The sequence below is a fragment of the Bubalus bubalis genome, chromosome 21 (assembly GCF_019923935.1).
Source record: "Bubalus bubalis isolate 160015118507 breed Murrah chromosome 21, NDDB_SH_1, whole genome shotgun sequence".
Lineage (NCBI taxonomy): Eukaryota > Metazoa > Chordata > Mammalia > Artiodactyla > Bovidae > Bubalus > Bubalus bubalis.
In genome coordinates this window covers 37197842-37218826 of record NC_059177.1, presented here as the reverse complement: position 1 = coordinate 37218826, position 20985 = coordinate 37197842, and the positions used below count along the sequence as shown (strand labels likewise).

At 43.0% G+C, this 20985-nt stretch overlaps 1 protein-coding gene across 10 annotated transcripts in view; it reads right to left on the bottom strand.

Annotated features, from left to right (window-relative positions):
• PRICKLE2 (prickle planar cell polarity protein 2) overlaps positions 1 to 20985 on the bottom strand; it is a 388704-nt gene that overhangs the window by 83575 nt on the left and 284144 nt on the right. For 9 of the 10 annotated variants that reach the window (XM_044933918.2, XM_025273093.3, XM_044933921.2 and 6 more), the window contains one exon: positions 11144 to 11327. In XM_044933918.2, the coding sequence (XP_044789853.1) occupies positions 11144 to 11287 (144 nt within the window). In that variant the 5' untranslated portion in view covers positions 11288 to 11327. Of the gene's footprint in view, positions 1 to 11143; positions 11328 to 18137; positions 19321 to 20985 lie in introns of those variants that run through there. The other variant, XM_044933920.2, reaches the window with a different exon arrangement.

Sequence of the window (20985 nt, the reverse complement as noted above, 5' to 3'; positions counted from 1 at the left end):
GTCTCACCGCAGCCATGAAATCCCATTTTGAGCTCAGCATGTGCTGATGGAGTAATGAGATGAAGACGACACTGCGAATGGCTGGTGACTCTAATGACTGTGTTTGTGGGTTTTTTTGAGGGGTTATTAGATTCACTCTCTATGAACCAGAACCACCCAGCAGGCCTAGAGAGATGAACTACTTCGTCATTGTTCTCCCCATGCCTGAACACCTGCCAGCCTCTGTCCCTCTTGGTATAAATAGCTTCTTACATAAAAAGAACAAACTGTCAATAGCCTGCAAGTGAATGGAAAAGCTGGGTGCCTAGCACTGCGGCCCGGGCCCAATGGTGAGTCACAGATATAGAGTTCATGGTTTCCAAACAGCAGGGACCAGAGCATCTTCTGGGTTAACAGGCTAAGGAGGGGGCAGAGGACGCAGGACCAGGCAAAGAACTAAAAAAAAAATTATCTTGATCCTATATGCAAGACAGCAAAAGAGACACAGATGTAAAGAACAGACTTTTGGACTATGTGGGAGAAGGCGAGGGTGGGATGATTTGAGAGAATAGCATTGAAACATGTATATTACCATATGTGAAATAGATGATCAGTGCAAATTTGATGCATGAAGCAGGGCACTCAAAGTGGTGCCCGGGTGTTCTGGAACAACCTAGAGGGATGGGGTGAGGAGGGAGGTGGGAGGGGGGTTCAGTATGGTAGGACACATGTACACCCGTGGCTGATTCATGTCAATGTACAGCAAAAGCCACCATAATATTGTAAAGTAATTAGCCTCCAATTAAGATAAATACATTAATTAAAAAAAAAATCTTCAATTCTCCTTTAACAAACAGCCTTGTAATCAGGCCACATTCAGCAGATATCAGCCAGGGGCAACAAGCTGGGGATGAAAGACATCTTGCCCACAGGGAAGATGCTGGGGCTGATCCTCTGTTGCTGTCCACGGGCAAATCTGCATCAGTGTCCGGAAGACCCAAATAATGAACAGCAGCTACCATTTCATGAGGAGCTCCTATGAGTCAGCATCTCCTAGGCTCTTGAGAGAGTAATTCATTTAGCTTTCACAGCTACGTTAGACTTGGGCACAAGCCTCTTCGTTTGACAGACAACAGAGTTAAGGCATCCAAGGTTACAAAGCTAATAAGTGGTAGAGCCAAGATTTGGTTCCATGAACTTTCGACACTCTCGTTTTTCGGGAACCGAAGAGCAGAGGTTCTCAAGCTTTGGCCTGCATAAGAAACCCCTTAAGGCTCTGTTGAAAGAGAATGCTGGGCCCACCTCCAGGGCTCTGCTTCAGCAGGTCTGGGACACAGCCTGAGAATCTGTATATTTTACTAAGTTCCCAAGTGATAATAATGTTGCTGGTATGGGAACCAGACTTTGAAAACCACTGGAATGGCTGAATCTGGGTAACCTAACCATCATTTCAAGTAACAACTCAGCTTAGATGTCATCTCTTCAGAGAGGCTTTCTTTGGTCACCTCATTTGAAGAAGTAGATTCGCCAAATCAGGGACTAGCAAACTACACAGCCTGTGGGTCAAATCAGGCCCACTGTCTGGTTTTGTTAATAAAGTTTTATTGTCACATGGCCATGCCCATTCATTTATGTGTTGTCTGATTGCTTTCACAGGACAACGTTGGAGTTGGGTATTTGAGACAGAGACTATGTCCCACAAAGCCTAAAATATGTACTGTCTGGCTCTTCACAGAAAAATTTTGCCAACCCTGGCTCTAAATCACATTATCCCCCTTTTTAAAAATTGCTTTCCCAGTACACTGAAAGTGTATTGTTCATTCAATAGTTCACCTGCCTGATTCTTCCACTAGAGTGTCAGCTCTGAAAGAGCAAGGATACTTATTTGTTTATTCATGGCTGTTCCTGCAGTACCTGGAACATACTTATCATTTGATAAATATCTGCTCAATATCACCGTTGAGTGACCAGGTATGAAGACACCATACCAGGAACATGAGGGCCAGTGGAAGCAGATGACAAAATGTGTCTGTCACCAAGTGGGTTCCCAGCCAGGATGAGAGACTGAGAAGAGCCAGTGATAGAGAGATTGCTGATAGGGAAACAAGCCTTTGAGGAAGGTAGGGCTCTGCTACTTCCTGCAGTGGTGGGGAAACTGGAGGTGGGGAGAGAGGAATTCCTTAGTCACCAGGGTGACCTGGAGATGAAAAGCAATCTGTCTCCCCTAGGAATGAAAGAGCCCAGTGTGACACAGTGCTCCCGCCTCCAATACATGCCAAGTCAGCTTCCTCAGATCTGATATCTTGGGTGGATCACCATGGAGGGTGGTGTAGGAAGAGGAGCCCAAATAGGTCCTGGGTCAAGTAGAAGGCTGGAGTGAATCCTGGCTCTGCCCTTTATGAGCTGGGACACCCTGGTCAAGCCTCTGACCCTTGAGCTGAAAGGTATTCGGTGGGGAAAAAGGGGATTTTCTACGGGGATGAAATGTGACTTATTTAATGTAACATCTGTTTACTGAATAATCTCTCAGACATTATCTCTCAGACATTATTTTAAGCACTGAGGATGTGGTGGTGAACAGGACCATGTCTGTCTCTCTCCAATAGGCTGACATTTTAGAAGGTAGGCCGTATGACAAAAGGGGTAGACACAAACGTACATAAAGCATACATCATGCACTCGGCTTGGTGAAGGCTTCTTGCTCCCTCTCTAGTCACCTCTGAATGGGGAATCTGTGTTGCCTTATCTCTGCTCACAGGCAGACATGTCAAGGTGATGGGTGACGGGAGCGCCTTTGATTTCCCAGGGCAAGGAACAGCAGTGGAACTGCCCAGCCCTCAGGTTGGTGGGTGGCTGCCTTGGCAAGAGCTCAGCATGGCACAGGCCCTACTCATTTCTCCCTAGACCATCCCACAATGCCCTCTCCAAATTCTGAGCACAGATACAAAGTGAGTACAGATTTCATTTCACTTCTGAACTTCTGCCACCAGCCAGATCTTTGCAGGGTAGGCTTCCTCCTATCATTCAGTAGCAGCTCAAAGACCACGTCCCCAGAGAGGCAGGTCCTGACCAATCAATTTAAATCAGCCAATCCCCACTGCCCCAACACTCTGACCCACAGTCCTGATCACAGAAGCCACTGTATTTCCTTCATTTGTTGTTGTTGTTGTTGTTGAGTTCCTCAGTTGTGTCCAACTCTGTGTGACCCCGTGGGCTGCAACACTCCAGGCTTCCTTGTCCTTCACTATCTCCCGGAGCTTGCTAAAACTCATGTCCATTGAGTCGGTGATGCTACCTAATCTTCATGGTTAATTAAATGCAAAGCACCTAAGAGAGTGCCTGGTGCATGCAAGAGTTCGCTAAGTGTTTACAGCTCTACTGTTTACATCATTTTAAAATTTGCAATGTTCAATTATCTCGGTCATTTGTTTCCTAACGGACAGGTCTCCAACAGCCCCACTTAGAAACCTCACAGATCTTGGTTACTGTTTCATCTGCAGTGCCTAGCAGGGTGCCTGCACAGAGGAGGTGCACAGGAGACCAGTGAAGGAAGGGATGAAAACCGTCCGATCGCTGTTCCTTTGTCACAGAGTTCTCCAGCACAGTGGAAAGCTGGCATGAAGCCCGCCCGCTAGAGATGGCTGCTGAAGAGGCTGCGAGCAGCAGAGTAAGGAGCCATGCCTTTAGATGACCTGAGCATCTTCAGAACGGCGGCCATTCTGCTTTGTGGGAAGGCTCTCTTTGCGCTCTGAATGGTCTACAGAAAATGCCCCTGGAACTTACTCCTCACTGATCTGGGCACTGAGAGGCTACAGGTGACCTCAGGCACCGAAGAAGGGGGGTTGGCAGAGTGCAGACATCCCCAAAGCCCACTTGGGATGCTGAAGTTTTCAGAGTCAGGTGGCTTCGCCTAGGCCCCTGTCCAAACTGATCTGGTTCAGCGCGCCCAGAAGTTCACGAGAAAGAAGCTGCACCTTTACAGCAAGCCCACAGAAGAGAACCTGGGGAGCAGAACAGCTCCGGCAGCAGCGGAATGGAAATGATTTTTTAAAGCTTTTGAAAAGGCTGAGGAGGAACCCTGGATTCCGGCTGACTCTATGCTGACCCTCTCCCACCCGACGTAACCATCCTCCATGTGGACAGCCTGATGCTCCTTCCCCATTTTTTGCTGCCTGCTCAGGGCAGTAGTGATCAGTGACACTCGCTACAGCTTCGCAAGAAGGGTGATAAGGAGACAGTCATTCTATTGAGCATCTACTGTGTGCAGACACTGCCCTGGGAACTTTCTACATGCTCCCTCACTCGGGGCCAGACCAGCCCTGTGCTAGATCTGTAGGTCTAAAGAGGAGCAGCTCTGGGCTCTGGGTGTCTGAGACTGAATTCCTCTCTGCTGCTTCTCAGCTGTGTAATCCTGGGCAAGTTACTTCACTTCTCTGAGCCCTGCTTCAGTCACTTCTAAAACAGGAATAATAACCACCAAATCACGTTGTTTTAAGAATTAAGCATGGTAACGCACGTAAAGCTGAAAATGGTGGTGGGCACGAAACAAGGGTTCAGAGCAAGTTTAATAATTGTCTCCATGTTATTATCATCACCCTCAGAAGGAAAACTGAGGCTCCTGGAAACTGAACTACTTTCCCGAGGTCAGAAAGGGAGCAGAAGCCAGACTTACTAGACTCTGGGAGTGAAGCTTTTTCCACTGCACTGTGATACTTCCCCTTGTGTCTCCAAATGTATTCTCCAAGTGATTCTGTGACAGAACTGGTCCTCTGGTTTGGAAATAAGGAGGGCTTCTGCCAGACCCTCGGCTCCTGGCACCCTGAGTGTTAGAGCTGGTGGTGCTGCCGCAAGTCTGTGCCGGAACACAGTCCTTCCCTGCATGTCATCCATCTCCTGCCTTTCCAACCTAAGACATCTCTGAAGCCGCTGGGATTATTCGGGGAATCTGCTTGAGTATGTTTTTAAGAAAAACATAGGGAGCAGGAATAATGGATACAGAATAATCCTGTTTTTATGTAGAAAAACATTGAAAAGACCTTTATCCTTTCAGTGTGATGCAACTCTGAACATCACTGGTTCTGCAAAGGCTCGTGGTCACCTGCCTGTCTCTTAACAAATATTGGTAGGGTGCTTGGCACTGTGCTAGGCACTAGGAAATTCCTAAAGAATAAAGCAGATAAGACCCCTGACCTCCTGAATCTTAAAGCAAAGTCAGAAAGCCAAATATTAAAGAAATAAGTATACTGTTAAGTAATTACAAGTTTGAAAGCTGCTATATCCATGGGGTCATGAAAGAGTCAGACACGACTTAGTGACTAAGCAAGAAAAATAATGAAAAGGAAATGGTAGGGACTCTTGGAAGCAGGGAATTGGGGACCTAATCTTATATTGGAAGAGTGGGGTGGTTAGAGAAATTCCTTCAGGAAATACATTTAATCTGACATTTGATGGATGAGTAACAATCATTAAATGAAAAGCCACATAAAGAATTTTACATATTCCCAAGAGGTATTTTAAACCAACTAATTCACTCCCATCTTTTAGGTAATATTGGATGGTCTATTTTGCCACATATGGAAAAATGCTTTGAAAGCCCCAAATTGGGCAATTACTTCTAGTATCCACTATTCATCCTTCCTGCAGCAGTCTGAAGTGAAAGTTGAGAGTTCTGGAGAAATAACCTAATTACCATTGTTTATGTGCAAAAATAGGGTTATGGTCAAGGTAAAAGCACTAACATTGGGAGACCAAAGATGTGAAGACATTCCTATCTGAGAACTCTCCATGGAGTATCCAAAACATCGATAAAAAGACATTCACTCAGGAGAAGCAATCTGATGGTCTGTTCACATTTTCAAGGATCACAAGCAGAAGCACCAGGAGAAAAACCACATCTTCACAGACCCAATGAAAGCTATCCACCCAGAGGATGCGCTACTCACAACATTTCTGGACGTCAGTTTAGCACAATGAATCAAAAGTCTTACTGGCACAATGAATCAAAAGCCTTAAAGGGGTTTACCCATGACCTCTCCACCTCTAGGGATTGTGCTGAAGGAGAGAAGCAGGTAAGTGTACAGGAATGCTGGCTGCTACTGCTTTAATACAGAGAAAAGCTACCAAGGATGCGTATGTTCAAAAATAACTTTTCAGTTCAGGGCTGTTTGATGGTTGTGCTCCTGGCATTTGGGCGGGATCAATTCTCCTTTGCACAGGATTGCCTGGTACTTCTCAGAACGTTTAGCATCCCAAGCCCCTACCCATCAAAATTCGAGTGGAACCCCCTAACCATTTTGACAATAAGTGCCCACATCTAAACCTACACTTCCAAATGCCCCCTAGTGGCGAGTGGTGCCACTGCTGCTTCTGCTGCTAAGTCGCTTCAGTCGTGTCCGACTCTGCGCGACCCCATAGACGGAAGCCCACGCAAGAACACTGGAGTGGGTTGCCGTTTACAGGTTGGTAACTACTAACAGAGAACTATGCACCTATTCCAAAAGATAATCTGGGTCTAAATACAGAAATGTGGGCTTCCCTGGTAGTTCAGGTGGTAAAGAATCCACCTGCAGTGCAAGAGACCTGGATTCGATCCCTGGGTTGGAAAGATCGCTTGGAGAAGAAAATGGCTACCCACTCCAGTATTATGGCCTGAAGAATTCCATGGACTGTATAGTTCATGGGGTCGCAAAGAATCGGACATGACTGAGCGACTTTTAAATATAGAAAAAAAAAAAAAAAAACCCAGAAAAAAATGTTCACAATACACGAATTGAAAAAAATTTCAAGATACATGGATAGCATCATCACATTTTGGTCCAAAACAAAACAGAAATGTAAGCCTATACACATAGATTCTTGTTACATGCATTCCAAGTGAAGTGAAAGTGTTAATTGCTCATCATTTTTGACTCTTTGTGACCCCATGGACTGTAGCCTGCTGGGCTCCTCTGTCCATGGGATTCTCCAGGCCAAAATACTGGAGTGGGTTGCCATGCCCTCCTCCGGGGATCTTTCCAACCCAGGGAGTGAACCCTCATCTTCTGTGTCTCCAGTACTGCAGACAGATTCTTCACTGTTTGAGCCACCAGGGAAGCCCACACACATTCCAAAAACGTTGGAAAACAGTTTTCTGTGGTTGGCAGAATTATGAGTGATTTTTATCTGCTTTCTTTCTTGTTTTCTTTCCCTTTTTTCAATAGGCAAAGTCTTCCCCTTATGGAAAGAGAATGCTATCTTGTTTTGGAGAACAAATGGTGATCCACCCAACAACCTGCTCCTCACACCATTTCAATTCTTGTTTTGACTTATCGGGAGGATGAGTACTGGTCTCTGCTCAAGCAGCGTGGGATCACCTTTCTCACTCTGCCAAATACTCAGCCTCGTTTCAAGGCAGCAGCTGTAATACCAGAGGGAGGACCTGGGAGGTACTCAAATACATGTTTACTCAACTGAGTCATCCTTTTCTTGTCTGGATTGGGCCACGCTTGTGTTGACAGGTCCTCCAGGTTTTAACATTACTTTTACCCAGTGGTTCTCAACCAGGGTGCCCAGCTCATCCCCCAGGGGCAATGAATGGTATTCCAACACGTGTCTGGGTCTGGTCATCCCAGTGGAGGGCGTGGTGAGTGCTACTGGCATCAAGTAGGTGGTGGGGGCCAGGGATGCTGCTAACCATCCTATAATGCCCAGGACTGCCCCAACAGCAACAATCATTCAGCCTAAAATGTCAACAGCACTGAGGTTTAGAAACCCTGCTCACCGTTTTCCTTCCTTACAGCTTGTTAAATAATTTCCAAATTCTTCCTAAAGTATTATCTACTATAAATGTCTCCCCAGAGCAGTTCTAGGAGACAGAGCGCATACAATGACCTGCTGGAGTCTGAAGAGAAATTGGAGCCTTACAGATGACCTCAGATGGGCCATCAGGGAAGACTCCAGTTTTCCGTCCTGCCTCCGCAGGGCTCTCTGCATAATATTAAATGCCTCACCTGGAGCAAGCGGAGACAAAGGATCTTGGCAACCTCTCTGATCAGTTTTCAGTCTGGTCATTAAAAAACACACCTTAGAAGCCTTTCTTTTCCGGCATCAACTGTTATCTTTATGGTTTTTTTTATACTATTTTAAGAAGGCTGGCTTTTTGCAGTTAGTAGATTTTAATAAAATTAACTGCCCATATTCAAGAATACCTCCTTTTCAAAGGGGGGTAGCTTTAATTTCCATTTTCTTTAACTGAAGGCATTTCTCAGAAGAAACAGAATAATAAAGAGTGTCACCCGAAGGTATATTACCAACCTCACAACCAGGGAATGAAATGAAAGGTTTTTAACAAAAATGAAAACACATTACTTGGAACCCTAACTGGTCTTAAGTATTTTGCCCCCAGCACAAAGCATTTTAATATCCACTGTAATTTCTCCTGATAGAAAAATGTTTTTTCTCAAGTCAGAGACAACTAACATCATATTAAATACCAGAATTTTTATTAGTAAGAGGTATCTGGGTCTTAAGTTTTTCTAAAACCTACCAGGCAACCTTTGAAAAATAATCTTTAAACCTATAATCAGTTCCATAAGTAATAGACTTTCAAAGATCTTGTAATTTAAAAATCTGAAGCCTATTTTTTTCATGCAACATGATCCCTTGAAACACCTTTAATACAGATTCATATTTTATTAGGCAAATATAGAGCCCTTCAAATAGCTTGAAAAGATAGTCTCTCTCTGGAGAACAATTTCCTTTCTAATCATCTGTGTCATATAGGTCTGAGTAAGTGTTGTGAATAGAGAAAACCGTTTGAAGAAAAATACAATTACAAGAGATGGGAATACTCTGTCATCTGACATAATTCAAACCACTGATTTAATAGCATTAATCATTTTCTTTCAAAACAAATCAAAGAAAGATGTTTTATGTTCCCCAAAGATATTCACTTTTGATGAAGCAAGTGGCCTTCAAAAATACGTAAGCAATCATTTTTGGAATTGATGGATGTCACCAAGCCCTTTAACTTTTGCAACTGTCTGTTCTCTTAGGTCAGTAGAAAATGTTCTCTGAATCTGGACATCACAGAATGATACTTAATGGCCTTAGAAAAGAATCTACCTAAGCAGGGAACTGAAAATAGCTTAACTTTGGAATTTCAGAGCCCAGTTCAGCAGGAAGCAACATGAACAAAAGAAGGGTGGGTCTCTTGGAAGCTGCTGGAAATGAGGTTAGCAAGAAAAATGAAACAGGCTCACAGATGTATCAAGGTGTGAAAACTCACTGCTCAAGTACTGGCAGTAGAAGGTGATGTCAAATACAGATATTTAGTCACCCACCACCTCATCTGAGTTTCCAGACAAACTCAATCAAATACTCTCATTCTTCTTCAACTTATTAATAATACAGTCTTTACTGAAACGGAAGAAAATAAAGATTTAACCTTAATATACAAACTGGGAAAAAACTTCTATGCGTGCTAAGTCTCTCCAATCGCGTCCAACTCTTTGTGACCTTACGGACTGTAGCCCTCCAGGCCCCTTCAGGCATCGAACCCATGACTCATGTCTCCCTGTATTGGCATGTGGGTTCTTTAACATAAGTGCCACCTGGGAAGCCCCTGGGAGAAAACATTCTTATTTATTTCTGCTGATAACCCAACACAGAATTCCTTTCAATTCTCACAGAGATTATTTTCTGTGAAAGTTTCTATTCTAAGACATTTTCATCCTAGTAAGAATTAGAATAGAATTCACAAAACTCAAATGCCTATAGGGTATAGGAAGATGAACACAAAAGGATGAAATGGGCTTAGTCGTGAACAGGCTGATCTGGAGATTCACTCTTTTGAAACTCTGGAAGGAATGTCTAGCACTCAAATCAATAGCCTGCACACCAATCCTTGAGAAAGTAAGATTTCAGATTCTACTAAAAGTAAGATTCCAGATTCTCAAAATTTCAAGATCTAAATATCAACTTTAAAATTAAAATTTTTTAAGTATGAGCAGTTTCTAAGTATTAGTGACTAATTAAAATTTTAAACAATCCTTTGCTGGTTAAACAAATCCTGGCTGTGTGCGTATGATTCCATCTGTCAAATGACAACCTCATTATTGGAAGAAGAAAAATGAGAAATGGCTAACCAAGATGTTATCAGGGTCCCATCCTCAAGTTCTTGGTGAATTTTTGGGTCTTCTCTCATCATAAAGAACTTTTTCTAAGAGCATCACATCTAAAGTTCCAGAGTTAACCTTTTAGGGCTTTTTAAGCTTTACAACATTGCCAGACATAGAGAAGATCTCCAGGGAAAGAACCTTTCTACGTGAGAGGAAGGGAATAGTGGTCAAACACTGAAGGCTGCGATAAACCTGTCTCTCAAACAAGGAGGGTCATGAAAGTATCCAGCTTATGGGGGGCACTTCTAAACCAACAGGAGGCTGGAACAGGAGAAAATTCCAAAGACCAAGAAATGCAAACTGAAGGTTGTATATGACTGAGAGAAATGCAGTGACACAGAAAGAAACCAAGTTCATCTAACCAAGCCAGCAGTATTTACCGCCTGCAGGCAGTGCCAAAATGTTTCAGGAAGTGCCAGTGTCTTTCTCTGTCAAGCTGGGCCCAACTTTTCAGCGCAGCATCAGATCACTAGGTAAATCCTCATTTCCTTACTCTCCTTTACAAAGAATCTTAACAGTAAGATTGATGGCCAATGCAGGACCTCCCTTCCCTCTCCAAAAATGCAGTTTCATTACCTAATGTTTCTAGACGTTTCTAGAAAATCTTTTGGTAACAGCTTCAATGGAAATGCAGGATGAATTAGCTCAGTTTCATTTCTCTTCCTGGTTTCCCACTGGGGACCCAGATGTCTTCATCCATACAGCAACATCTTCTCAGACTCAGCAAAGTCAGCTCTTCCTTCTGAACCGGAATGAGCAATGACGGCCGAGATCAAGGGAAAAGCCAACCCCATGACTGCCCTTCCGTCAAGAGCAGTATCTCCGGGACTTCCTTGGTAGGCCTGAGGCTAAGACTCTGCACTCCCAGTGCAGGCAGCCAGGGTTCAATTCTTCCTTAGAGAACTAGATTCCACGTGCTGCAACTAAGAGTCCACGCCACAACTGAGACCCAGTGCCGCCAAATACATAAATATTAAAAAAAAGAAGAAGAAGAGAAAGAATGGTACCTGTTCAGGCTTCAGTCCTGGTGGAACCCAGGCGTACTCCTCCAGGGCACAGCCCGAGTCATCGTCTGAGGTCGAGTTCCTCTGGAAGTCAAACATGAGTTTGCTGACGGTCTTCTCCATCGCCAGGGGCATCACCGTCACCATGTGCTCCTCCTGAGGGCACTTGCAGTGCAGGCAGATCTTCCTGCGAGCAGCAAAGGCAGGAGGTGAGAAGGAAGGCAAAAGAAACCATTTTTCCACTTGGCCTGCCACACTCCAGCCCTTGGATCCCAAACCATAAACACATTCCTTGGCAACTGGCTTTTGGCAAAAGCATCTAAAGGAGTGTTCCACACCCCGCCTGTCTTTGTAGAAGGCGTGGCCCTGAGTACCTGCAAAGCCCCTGAACAGTCAGAGGCCACCAGGTAGGCATGCTAAGGACATTTAAACACGGATGCCGACCTCTTCTAAATCAGTATCCCAAGAGGCAAGTCAAAATACCTTTTATTTTACTAGGTAGAACACTGGATATGCACCATGACCACAATTTCCTTGACTGGAATAGTAATTAAATATATACTATACATAGTCAGACCAGAAATATTACCAGGAGATTTAACAAATACTGACAACATTCCATTTTTATAAAAAGTTTCCAGACCTTAGGAAAAGAAAGTGATTTTAAAAATAACTGCAGGTGAGATTTTCTTTAAGAAGAGTAAAAATAGTTTTTTTTCCCACGAAACAAATCTGACCCTAAGATCGCCTGGGAAAGACATTTTCATCTCCACTGAAGATCCTTGTGGGTTTGAAATTCTAATCAGAAACCCCAAATTACCCCACATTGGTAGCTGTTTTTTTAATGTACAAGAGCAATATGCATGTGAATTATTTCAAAAGATAGCAGCCAAAGACACAATTCTCTCCCCCAAATCGAACATTTCTCTTTTAAGATTACCATCTGTTCCCTTTTCCATGGCTACAAAAATGATGAAGCAATAAAAACGTTGATGTCAGCAACACAAAAGCACTTTTAGCTTCCACCAGTGAAATAAAAAGTAAAAAGAGAGGAAAAAAGTAAAGGAGGAAAAAGATTTAAAGAAAATAAGCTGTTCTACCTGCACTCTGACCTTTAGAAATAGTTTCAGGAGCACCTTATAAAAGTGATGAGATGGCCCAGAATTCTAATCCCCATGTGCCTGAATTTTTCGACAAAAGCTTTGTGAAGATATAATTCACATACCATAAAATTCGGCATTTTAGAGTGTACAATTCACTGGTTTTTAATATATTTACAGAGATGTGAAAGCGCCACCATTATCTAATTTTAAACCATTTTCTTCACCCTCAAAAGAAACTCCAAGTGCATTATTAGCAGTAACTTCTTAGCCTCCCCTCCCCCTGGGCCCTGACAACCACTAATCTATTTCCTGTCTTTAAGGTTTTAGTTGTTCTGGAAATTTCTGGAAATTTCACATAAATGGAATCTTACTACAAATAGTTTTATTTGGCAAAACTAATACAATTATGTAAAGTTTAAAAATAAAATAAAATTTAAAAATAAATAAATAAATAAATTCATTCTCAAAACAAAACAAAACAAAACAAATAGTCTTACCATATACATAAATGGAATTTTACTAGATACAGGCTTCTTACACATAGCAGGATGTTTTTAAGATAAACTCATGCAGAAGCACATGTCAATCTTTCATTTCCTGCATTATAATACTCCATTATATGGGTATACTACACTTTGTTTATCCATTCATCAGTCAGTAGACATTTGGACTGTTGCCACTTTTCGCTGTTTCTGAATAATGCTACTCTATTTATGTGCAAGTTCTCTGTATGTTTTCAATTCTCTTGGGTATTTACCTAGGACTGGAATTGCTGAATCATACAGTAACTTTATGTTTAACATTTTGAGGAACTGCCGAATTATTTTTCAAAACATCTACATCTTTTTACATTCCCACCAGTAATGAATGAGTGTTCCATTTTCTCCACATTTTTGTCACACTTGTCATTGTCTTTCTCTGTGATTGTTGCCTAGTGGGTGCGAAGTGGTATCTTCCCAAAAAGGCTTAATTTTGTACTTCCTTAATGACTCACGATGTTACACATCCTTTTATGTGACTGTATATCTTATTGGAGAAATGTCTATTCACATCTTTAGTTCATTTAAAATTGTCTTTTTATTGTTGAAATGGAAGAATTCTTTATATACTTTTTGGATACAAGTCCTTATCAGATACATGCTTTGTAAACATTTTCTCTCATTCGTGGACTGTCTTCCCTTTATGATGAAGTCCTTTGAAACACCTAAGTTTTTGATTTTAAGGAAGTCCATTTTCCCCCCCTGTTGTTCTTTCTGCTTTTGGTATCATATTTAAGGAACCTAAGGTCATAAGATTTACTCTTGTATTTTCATCCAAGAATTATATGGTTTTAGTTCTTATTTATGGGTCTATGACCCATTTTGAGGTGCTTTTCATATATGGTATGAAATAGGAATCCAACTTCATCCTTGTGTGGCTATGTAAGTGTCCCAGGACCATTCAATTCACTTGCATTGACCCTTATCAAAAATCAGTTGACCATAAGTATAAGGATTTATTCTGGACTCTCAACTCAATTTCATTTCATATTTTGGTCTATATGTCTCTTCTTATGTGAGTACCATACTGTCTTAATTACTGCTCTTTTGTAGTAAGTTTTGAAATTGTGTAGTGTGAGTCCTCCAATTTTATTCTTTTAAACATTTTTTTTTACCTTTTGTGGGCCCCTGACATCTGCACTATAAACTATAAATTTTAGGGTTATCTTGCCAATTTTTGAAAAAATTTAAGTTCGGATTTTGACAGGCACTGTGATGAATCTTTAATTTGGAGGGTACTGCTATCTTAACAATATTAAGTCTCCCAATCCATGAACAAAGAATGTCTGTTTCCATTTTTTTGAACGTGTGTATTCCTTAGGACTTTCTATATACAAGATCACGTCATCTGTGAATAGAGATCGTTGTACTCCTTCCTTTTCAATCTAATGCCTATTTTTTTCTTTATCCTGTCTTATGCCTTACCTAGGTCCTCCAGCGATCCTAAGTTGCAAATGTCTAAGTTGCTCTTTGTCTTGTTCCTGACCATAAGAGAAAGCAACCAACCCTTCACCATCAAGTATTACATAATTGTGGGGTTTTAGGGTAACTTTTCTTCAGTAAGTTGAAGAAGTTTTCATCTATGATAGTCATTGAGAATTTTTAATCAACAAAGGGTGTTCCATTTTGTCAAATGCTTTTTTTTGCATCTATGGAGATGATTAGTCGGGGGGTTTTTTGAGTCCCTATTCTTTTAATGGCCTGAATTTTGATACCAAAATGTACTTGAAGAAACGAAATCAGTTTTGTCCAGCCAAGTGAGGCTTGTTAGATTCTTCTACTTCCTGCTTTTCATCTGACTGAACATACACATGAAGAGAATGCACACTGGGATCTGGTTTGCATCTTCGAACTCAGAGAAGTTTTATCCAAATCTTGGCTGTTGCGTTTAAAAATAGTTTGAGCTCATTTTAACAGTAACTCGTTAATTAATCACCTACTGTAAAGAAGTCAGGGGTCTTGGGAAGCAGTCAAGTTTCCCCTCCCCGCCCCGAACTTTTTATGTCAGTGTATGATTTAAGGGGAAAAAAGTCTCCCTATGTTTAAGTAAGTCTAGGAAGCTCTTCGGTGACTAATGGTTTACTAGCAAGTCACACTTTTACAACAAAATGTAGAGATTTTTTTTTTTCTAAATTCAGTCTCTAGAATATTCATCAATGAAACTCATTTATTCAGCAAGGCCGGGAAGAGCATACTTTTTAATCCTGGACAGACACAGTCTAATGAACAGAAGCTCCAGAAGAAGGAACAAAGACAAAAGCGAAACAGAATTAAAGAACCAGATCCATAATGAGTCTCACTGAATAGAACTGAGGAGAAAGAGGAGAGGGCTAAGGGTCCTCTTTAGTCATTTCACAAGCAACCGCCAAGTACCTACCATCTGCCAGGCACTGCTCTAGACACTAGCGACATCCAAGCAAAAGAAACAAAGATCCCTCCCCTCACAGAATCTATATACTCAGAGGGGGAGAAACGTACAATAAACAAAAAAAAAATAACATATTATTCAATCAAGTAGTACATGAAAGCTGCTCAGTGCAAAGCAAAGCTAGAATGGTGAGGCAAAATGAGGGCAAGCAGGGCTTGGCTGAGGGCACACAGCATATCACTTGCTTCCACCCGACACCTGTGAGCTCAGATTTGCACGCCAGTCCTCCAAGAGAGGAACTATGACCTCCACCTTCCAGAGAAGAAAACAAAGTAGAACAGAGATGCAAAGTAGGATCCATCTGACCCCCAAACCCTATTAATACCCTATGAAAGGCATACCTCATTCCCACCAGAGAGCAGCCTTTTGCTCAACAACAAACACATTCAGAAAAATCAAAACCAAACAGGAAAAACAGGAGGAGGAAAAGAAACACCACCAAAGAAAGGTAAATCAAAACCATCAGGACCTTATGTATTTTCCCCGTTAGCTGTCTGCCTTCCATTCCTCATTTATAATTAACAGGCACTGCTGTGGCAAGGCATTTTTATTTGCAAAGAATTTTTAACCTTTGAGCGCTTCTATGACAGCCTTTGGAGAGACTAATTTAATAACTCCTGTTTACAAATGAGCAACGGCAAGGCCTAGATGCTGAGAAAGGCGCGGAGGGTCAGAGGTAAAGCCAAGAGGATTTCTCTGGATTCTCACGTCTTTCTCTCCCTCTTGGCAAAATGCACACAATACCTAAGAGCTCTCGCTTTCGACACACTGATTAAAGCTTTTCAGGAGTGCGTGGGGAAATATATGATTTGGTTTTGGTTTTTTCTTTTTTAAATAGACATTTATGAAGATAGAATCTGCTAGTAAAGCAGAATTTCATTAAAAAAAAAATCATACAAAGCGTGCATTGGTTTCATTCTGTCAGAGTTGACATTCTACCTGTACATAATTGGGTTTGTGAATGACAGGTTTCCAAGGAATAAGGCATGATTCAGAGAGCAGAGCTCCTGCATCCTCCGTTCTCCCTCCGTCTACCCAGCAACAACCCTCGCCACCACCCCCACTCCCCCACCTAAAGTTGCAGCTATGAATTCATTCGCTTTCGTATTCAGAAGCCACAATTGGCTCTTCCGTGACATACCCAAGACCAGCAGATGAAGGCCCTCCTTTCAACTGTCTCAAAGAACTCTGGTCATCTGCATCAGTGACCAAATCATTTGCAAAATGCCTAACGATTTATACCAATGAACCCACCGACCATGATGCAAAATAATTCGTTATAAATGGATCGGGGGTGTTTGTCTGTTGGGGGGCGGTGTCTCATCTTTGAGACATTGACAGGTTATTTACAACACTGAACCCTGAACCACAATGTCTCCTTTTGTGTGAGAAGTGATAGGATGAAGGCAAAAAAGGAGTCTTCATTGTCACACGATGCTGACAAGTTCAAGTCGTAGACTGCAGGATTCTAGGTTTGGATAGGATTGGAAATATCATTAAGTCTTTCCCCTGTCCCTCTTCCCCTTTCCCTTCTCTTTTTCATCCTTCCTTTTTTTTTTTTTTTTTTTTTTAAGGAGAGGAAAATATTTTTTTGCAAGAGAACTCCTATGTGGAAACTCATATAAAACAGAGCTGCCCAAGTCCATGAGACAGCAGGAGGTCCTGGGCTCAGCTTCTCTTAAGCTCCACCTTCTCCTAAACTTCAGGACCATTTTCATGGCCCTAACATCTCAAGGGTTCCAAAGACACAGATCTGGAAACTAGCATACTTCCCAGGACAGCTCAAGGTCATTTCTAGTATTATCAGAATATGAAGTAGGTGCCCAATAATTTGAGAGATGGCCGAAAGACAAAAAAAAAAAAAAAAAAAAAAACAGAGGCTATTGGATGACTTAAGAGACAGATAATTTTTTATCATCAAACTCTGCAGATAATGATGATTCTCGTCATGGGAAATTGTATGCCCTGTTTCTAAGACATTACATGGAGATGCCTAGGGTGTAGAGATGTACCCCCATGACTGATTTGACAAGTCTGACACAGGGCCCTGGAAGTGCATTTTCACCAGCATTCCATGTCATTCCAATCTGACATGCGCTTGGAGGACACGCTTCTGGAGCGATCCTCCCAGTTAGAAGGGGGCACCTGAGTCAGAGGTTGGTCTGGAAACTGGTGTGTTCTACCAACATTCCCAATGGTCTCAGGGCATCTATGCCAACTGTCCCGACTATGATGTATTAAACTCATGTATCACTAAGCCCACCTGTCACTCAGCTGGACACCACTGGGGCATGTGTGTGAAAACACGCTGGTGAGAGGCAGGACCGTATCAGTCATCAAACAGTGCCTCTCACTGCCAGCCCGCCATCTATCCTGCCTTCTTCCTTCCCTGTGGTATGGGCTTCCCTGAGCCAAGTTCATGGTCAGACAGGTTCAGGTCACTTTTATGCACAGGGTCATGGGGCAGACTGCTTAAAGTGTGGCTCAGTCCCGACACAAATCAAGTGAGGGATAAGGAACGCATAGTTCTGGGCTCAATACAGCAATGCCTCAGGCAGCTGAGATCAGGTGTGGGAAAAGATACTTTTGTTAAAGACAGAGGGCTATGGAAAGCAACTAGACTCCAATAAAAATTAATAATAAAAAAATACAGAGGGCTAAAATACCCCAAAGGCCTCCAAAGCTTTTTGCTAATTAGCAGATGTGTCCTTGGTATTTAAATTCTTCCATGACTTCAGCTCACTAAAGGCACAAGAATCACTCCTTTTACTTTTAACCAGAGGAAAAGAGTAAGCCTTTTTCTCCTTATCGTAATTTAATGTTACTGCCCCCTTATCATAAAAAGAAAAGCAACATATAATGTATGTAGAAGAGAATCAGGAATTACAGATAAGCAAGAAGAAGAAAAAAATAATTCAAACACTCACAATCCCAGAGATAATCACTGCTGAACAGAAACAGATGCGGGCCCTCTTTTCCTCTCATGTGAAGAAACTGGAGACCAGATTTCATTTATGTGTGCGCGCTATCAGGGAGTACCGAGAGACAAGACTCTGGCCTGAAATAAAAAGACATGAGCCAGAGCCACCCACACATGGACACACAACACTCTCAGCAAAAAGATGTGCATTCTTCAATCCAGATAAGTGGGTTTGCTCTGATCTGGTGCCCTGTAGCAGGATCAGAGACTTTATGTACATAGTCTAGAGAACACCAGGCAACGTGGGAACTGCGTATATACTTAAGGGCATCCCAGAGTTAAGCTGGGTCCCTCAGATAGATAGAAAAGAAAAATCTGAAAACCGGATTTCAACAGCTATCAACTTTCAATTTGCTGTGCACCTAGGGAGAGATGGGTCATGGATAATCTAAAACCACTAAGCCTTGGCTCTGAATTGTGTCTTTGTGTATCGGTCACAGACTCTCAATGGTGCGGTAACTGACGTCACTGCAAGCCACCTAAAGGGTCTGTCTTGGGCAGGCCAGACTTCTGGGGGGCTGGGTAGGAGCCTGGCTTCCTCAGTCCACTCTGCTGCTCCATTCCCTCAAGTTCCCTATAAAAACATCCAGCTTTTCACATGCATGCAAAACACTGGCCTAAGAGGAGCCAAAACTTATTCTGAGTTTCCTACCTTTGGGAACACCTTTCCCACCTTATCTGTTTGACCAAGAAAACAGGTAAATACGTGTTTTGAGTGAAGAGAGATTTTATTAGGCTGCAGGCTGCCTGGATGTAAGGAATGAAAAGAAGTGGGCACTCGTAGCAGAAAAGCCATTACCGTGCTGTGTAAGCGAGCCGGTAGGAACTGGAAGTGGAGTCTGCTTGCTTTCACTTAGCGCTCAGAGGACTTCCCTGGTGGTACAGTGGTTAAGACTACACCTGCCAATGCAGGAGACACGGGTTCGGTGTCTGCTCCGGGGAGATTCCACATGCTGCAGAGCAACGAAGCCCGTGCACCGCCAACTGCTGAAGCCAGTGTGCTGAAAGCCACCGCAGTCAGAAGCCCACAAACTGCAGAGAGAGACTAGCCCCTGCTCACTACAACTAGAGAAAAGTCCAAATGCAGGAACAAAGACCCAGCAAGGCCAAAGAAAAGAACTACATAAAAAACAACAACAACAACAACACAAAAGAGTTTTTTAGAAAAATGGGTATCACTGAGATACTCCCAATGATGAGTAAATCAGAATTGTCAAAACTGAGTTATCACCAAGCACGCTAGCTGTTCCCCTCCAAAACTGCCTGGGTCACATGATCACACGGCCCACATGACAAGGCTTTAAGCTCCTTCCTTCCCAGTGCTGCACAAAAACACAAGTCGAGGGTCAGAAAGACAGGAAGGCAGGCAGGTGGGAAATAGGCTTGTGGAGGCTGGTTTGAAACGAAATGAGACGAGGATGTTCCAAGAGGGGGAAACATGTCCCGAAAGGATGGAGGACTCCATGGGACAAGTCTGACCTCCAGGGCCTTGACTCCAATATGTGCTTGGGAACTGGGGGATGGCAGGGAAAGGTTTTCTAATATATTTCTAATGTTTATGCAATTTCTTACATTTACAAAAGGTTTATAACAGTCATTTTGTTCCATAGCTTATCATCACCTTTATTCCTTCTCAGCTGCCCTATAAAGTTGGCATTTGTATCTGTTTCACACACATGATCCTACAAACTCATAAGCAACTTGACTGAGGTCACACAGATTAGAACCTACATTGTCCAACTCCAAGACCAAAGCTCTTTCTATCACCTTTTTTTTAGGAGAGTGGTCAAATCTTCCTTCTTTTCTGTGTGCATCTTTCTATCCTTCTCATTATCTGCCCAACCATTCAAGCAAACAGTGATGGAGCATCTACTGGTGCTAGGCCTTGTACAGAGATGCTAGGATTCAGACAGTATCTCTAACCTCAAGGGGCTTCAAGTCAAGTGAGCAAGAGAGACAACAGTCAGGTCAACAACGTAGATAAACTTGCCACTTACAGAGTGCAGTGACTGTCATGATGGAAGCAAACAAGGAGATGAGACAGGGGCCAAGGATGGATCAGGACAGGCCTCCCCACTAAAATGACACATGAGTTGTGATCACAAGACGGAGGAGGAGCCAGCTCTGGGGAAGACCAGGGAGAGTTCTCCAGGCAGAGGAAAGGCAAGCAGAGGCTGTGGCATGGGGAAGGGATTGGAGTGAATGTCTCAGGAGGCCATGTGTTGACGTCCCCTCCTCCACCACTGTGGGCATGGATGGTGGTGACCAAGGCGGCTGAGCCCGTCTGTACCGAAGCACTGTGATGATTTGGGGGAAGAGGCCATCTTAGTGCGTTGAAGGAAAGCTCTTTCTTTCTCCTGAATTCCCTTCGCCTTGGAATTCCTATCTCCCTGTCTTGATACCCAGACGTCAGCATATCCTGTTATTTGCAATCTCACTGGCTCCTTCACCCTCCATCTCCCCAGCCACAATACTGTGTTTTTCCTCTTTCTTGAAACACTCAGTCTGACTGAGGGACCCAGGCATGAACCTTGACACTTCCACTTGTCTGGAAGCAAGATTTCTATCTCTGTGAGAAAGGAAGAACGGTTTCCTAATCAACACAGAAGCTCAAGGGCGGAGACCGTGACAGGGCCAGCTGGGTACGAGGCTGGTGCGAGTGCAGAGCCAAAACCCGCTGTCTGGCCCGTCATACTCCCTGCCCTCTGTCTGGGCTCCAGCGGCTCTGGCCATCTGCACCAAGAGGAGATTATCCCTGCCAGGCGCTGCCCAACTTGGTACAGGATCATTTTTAG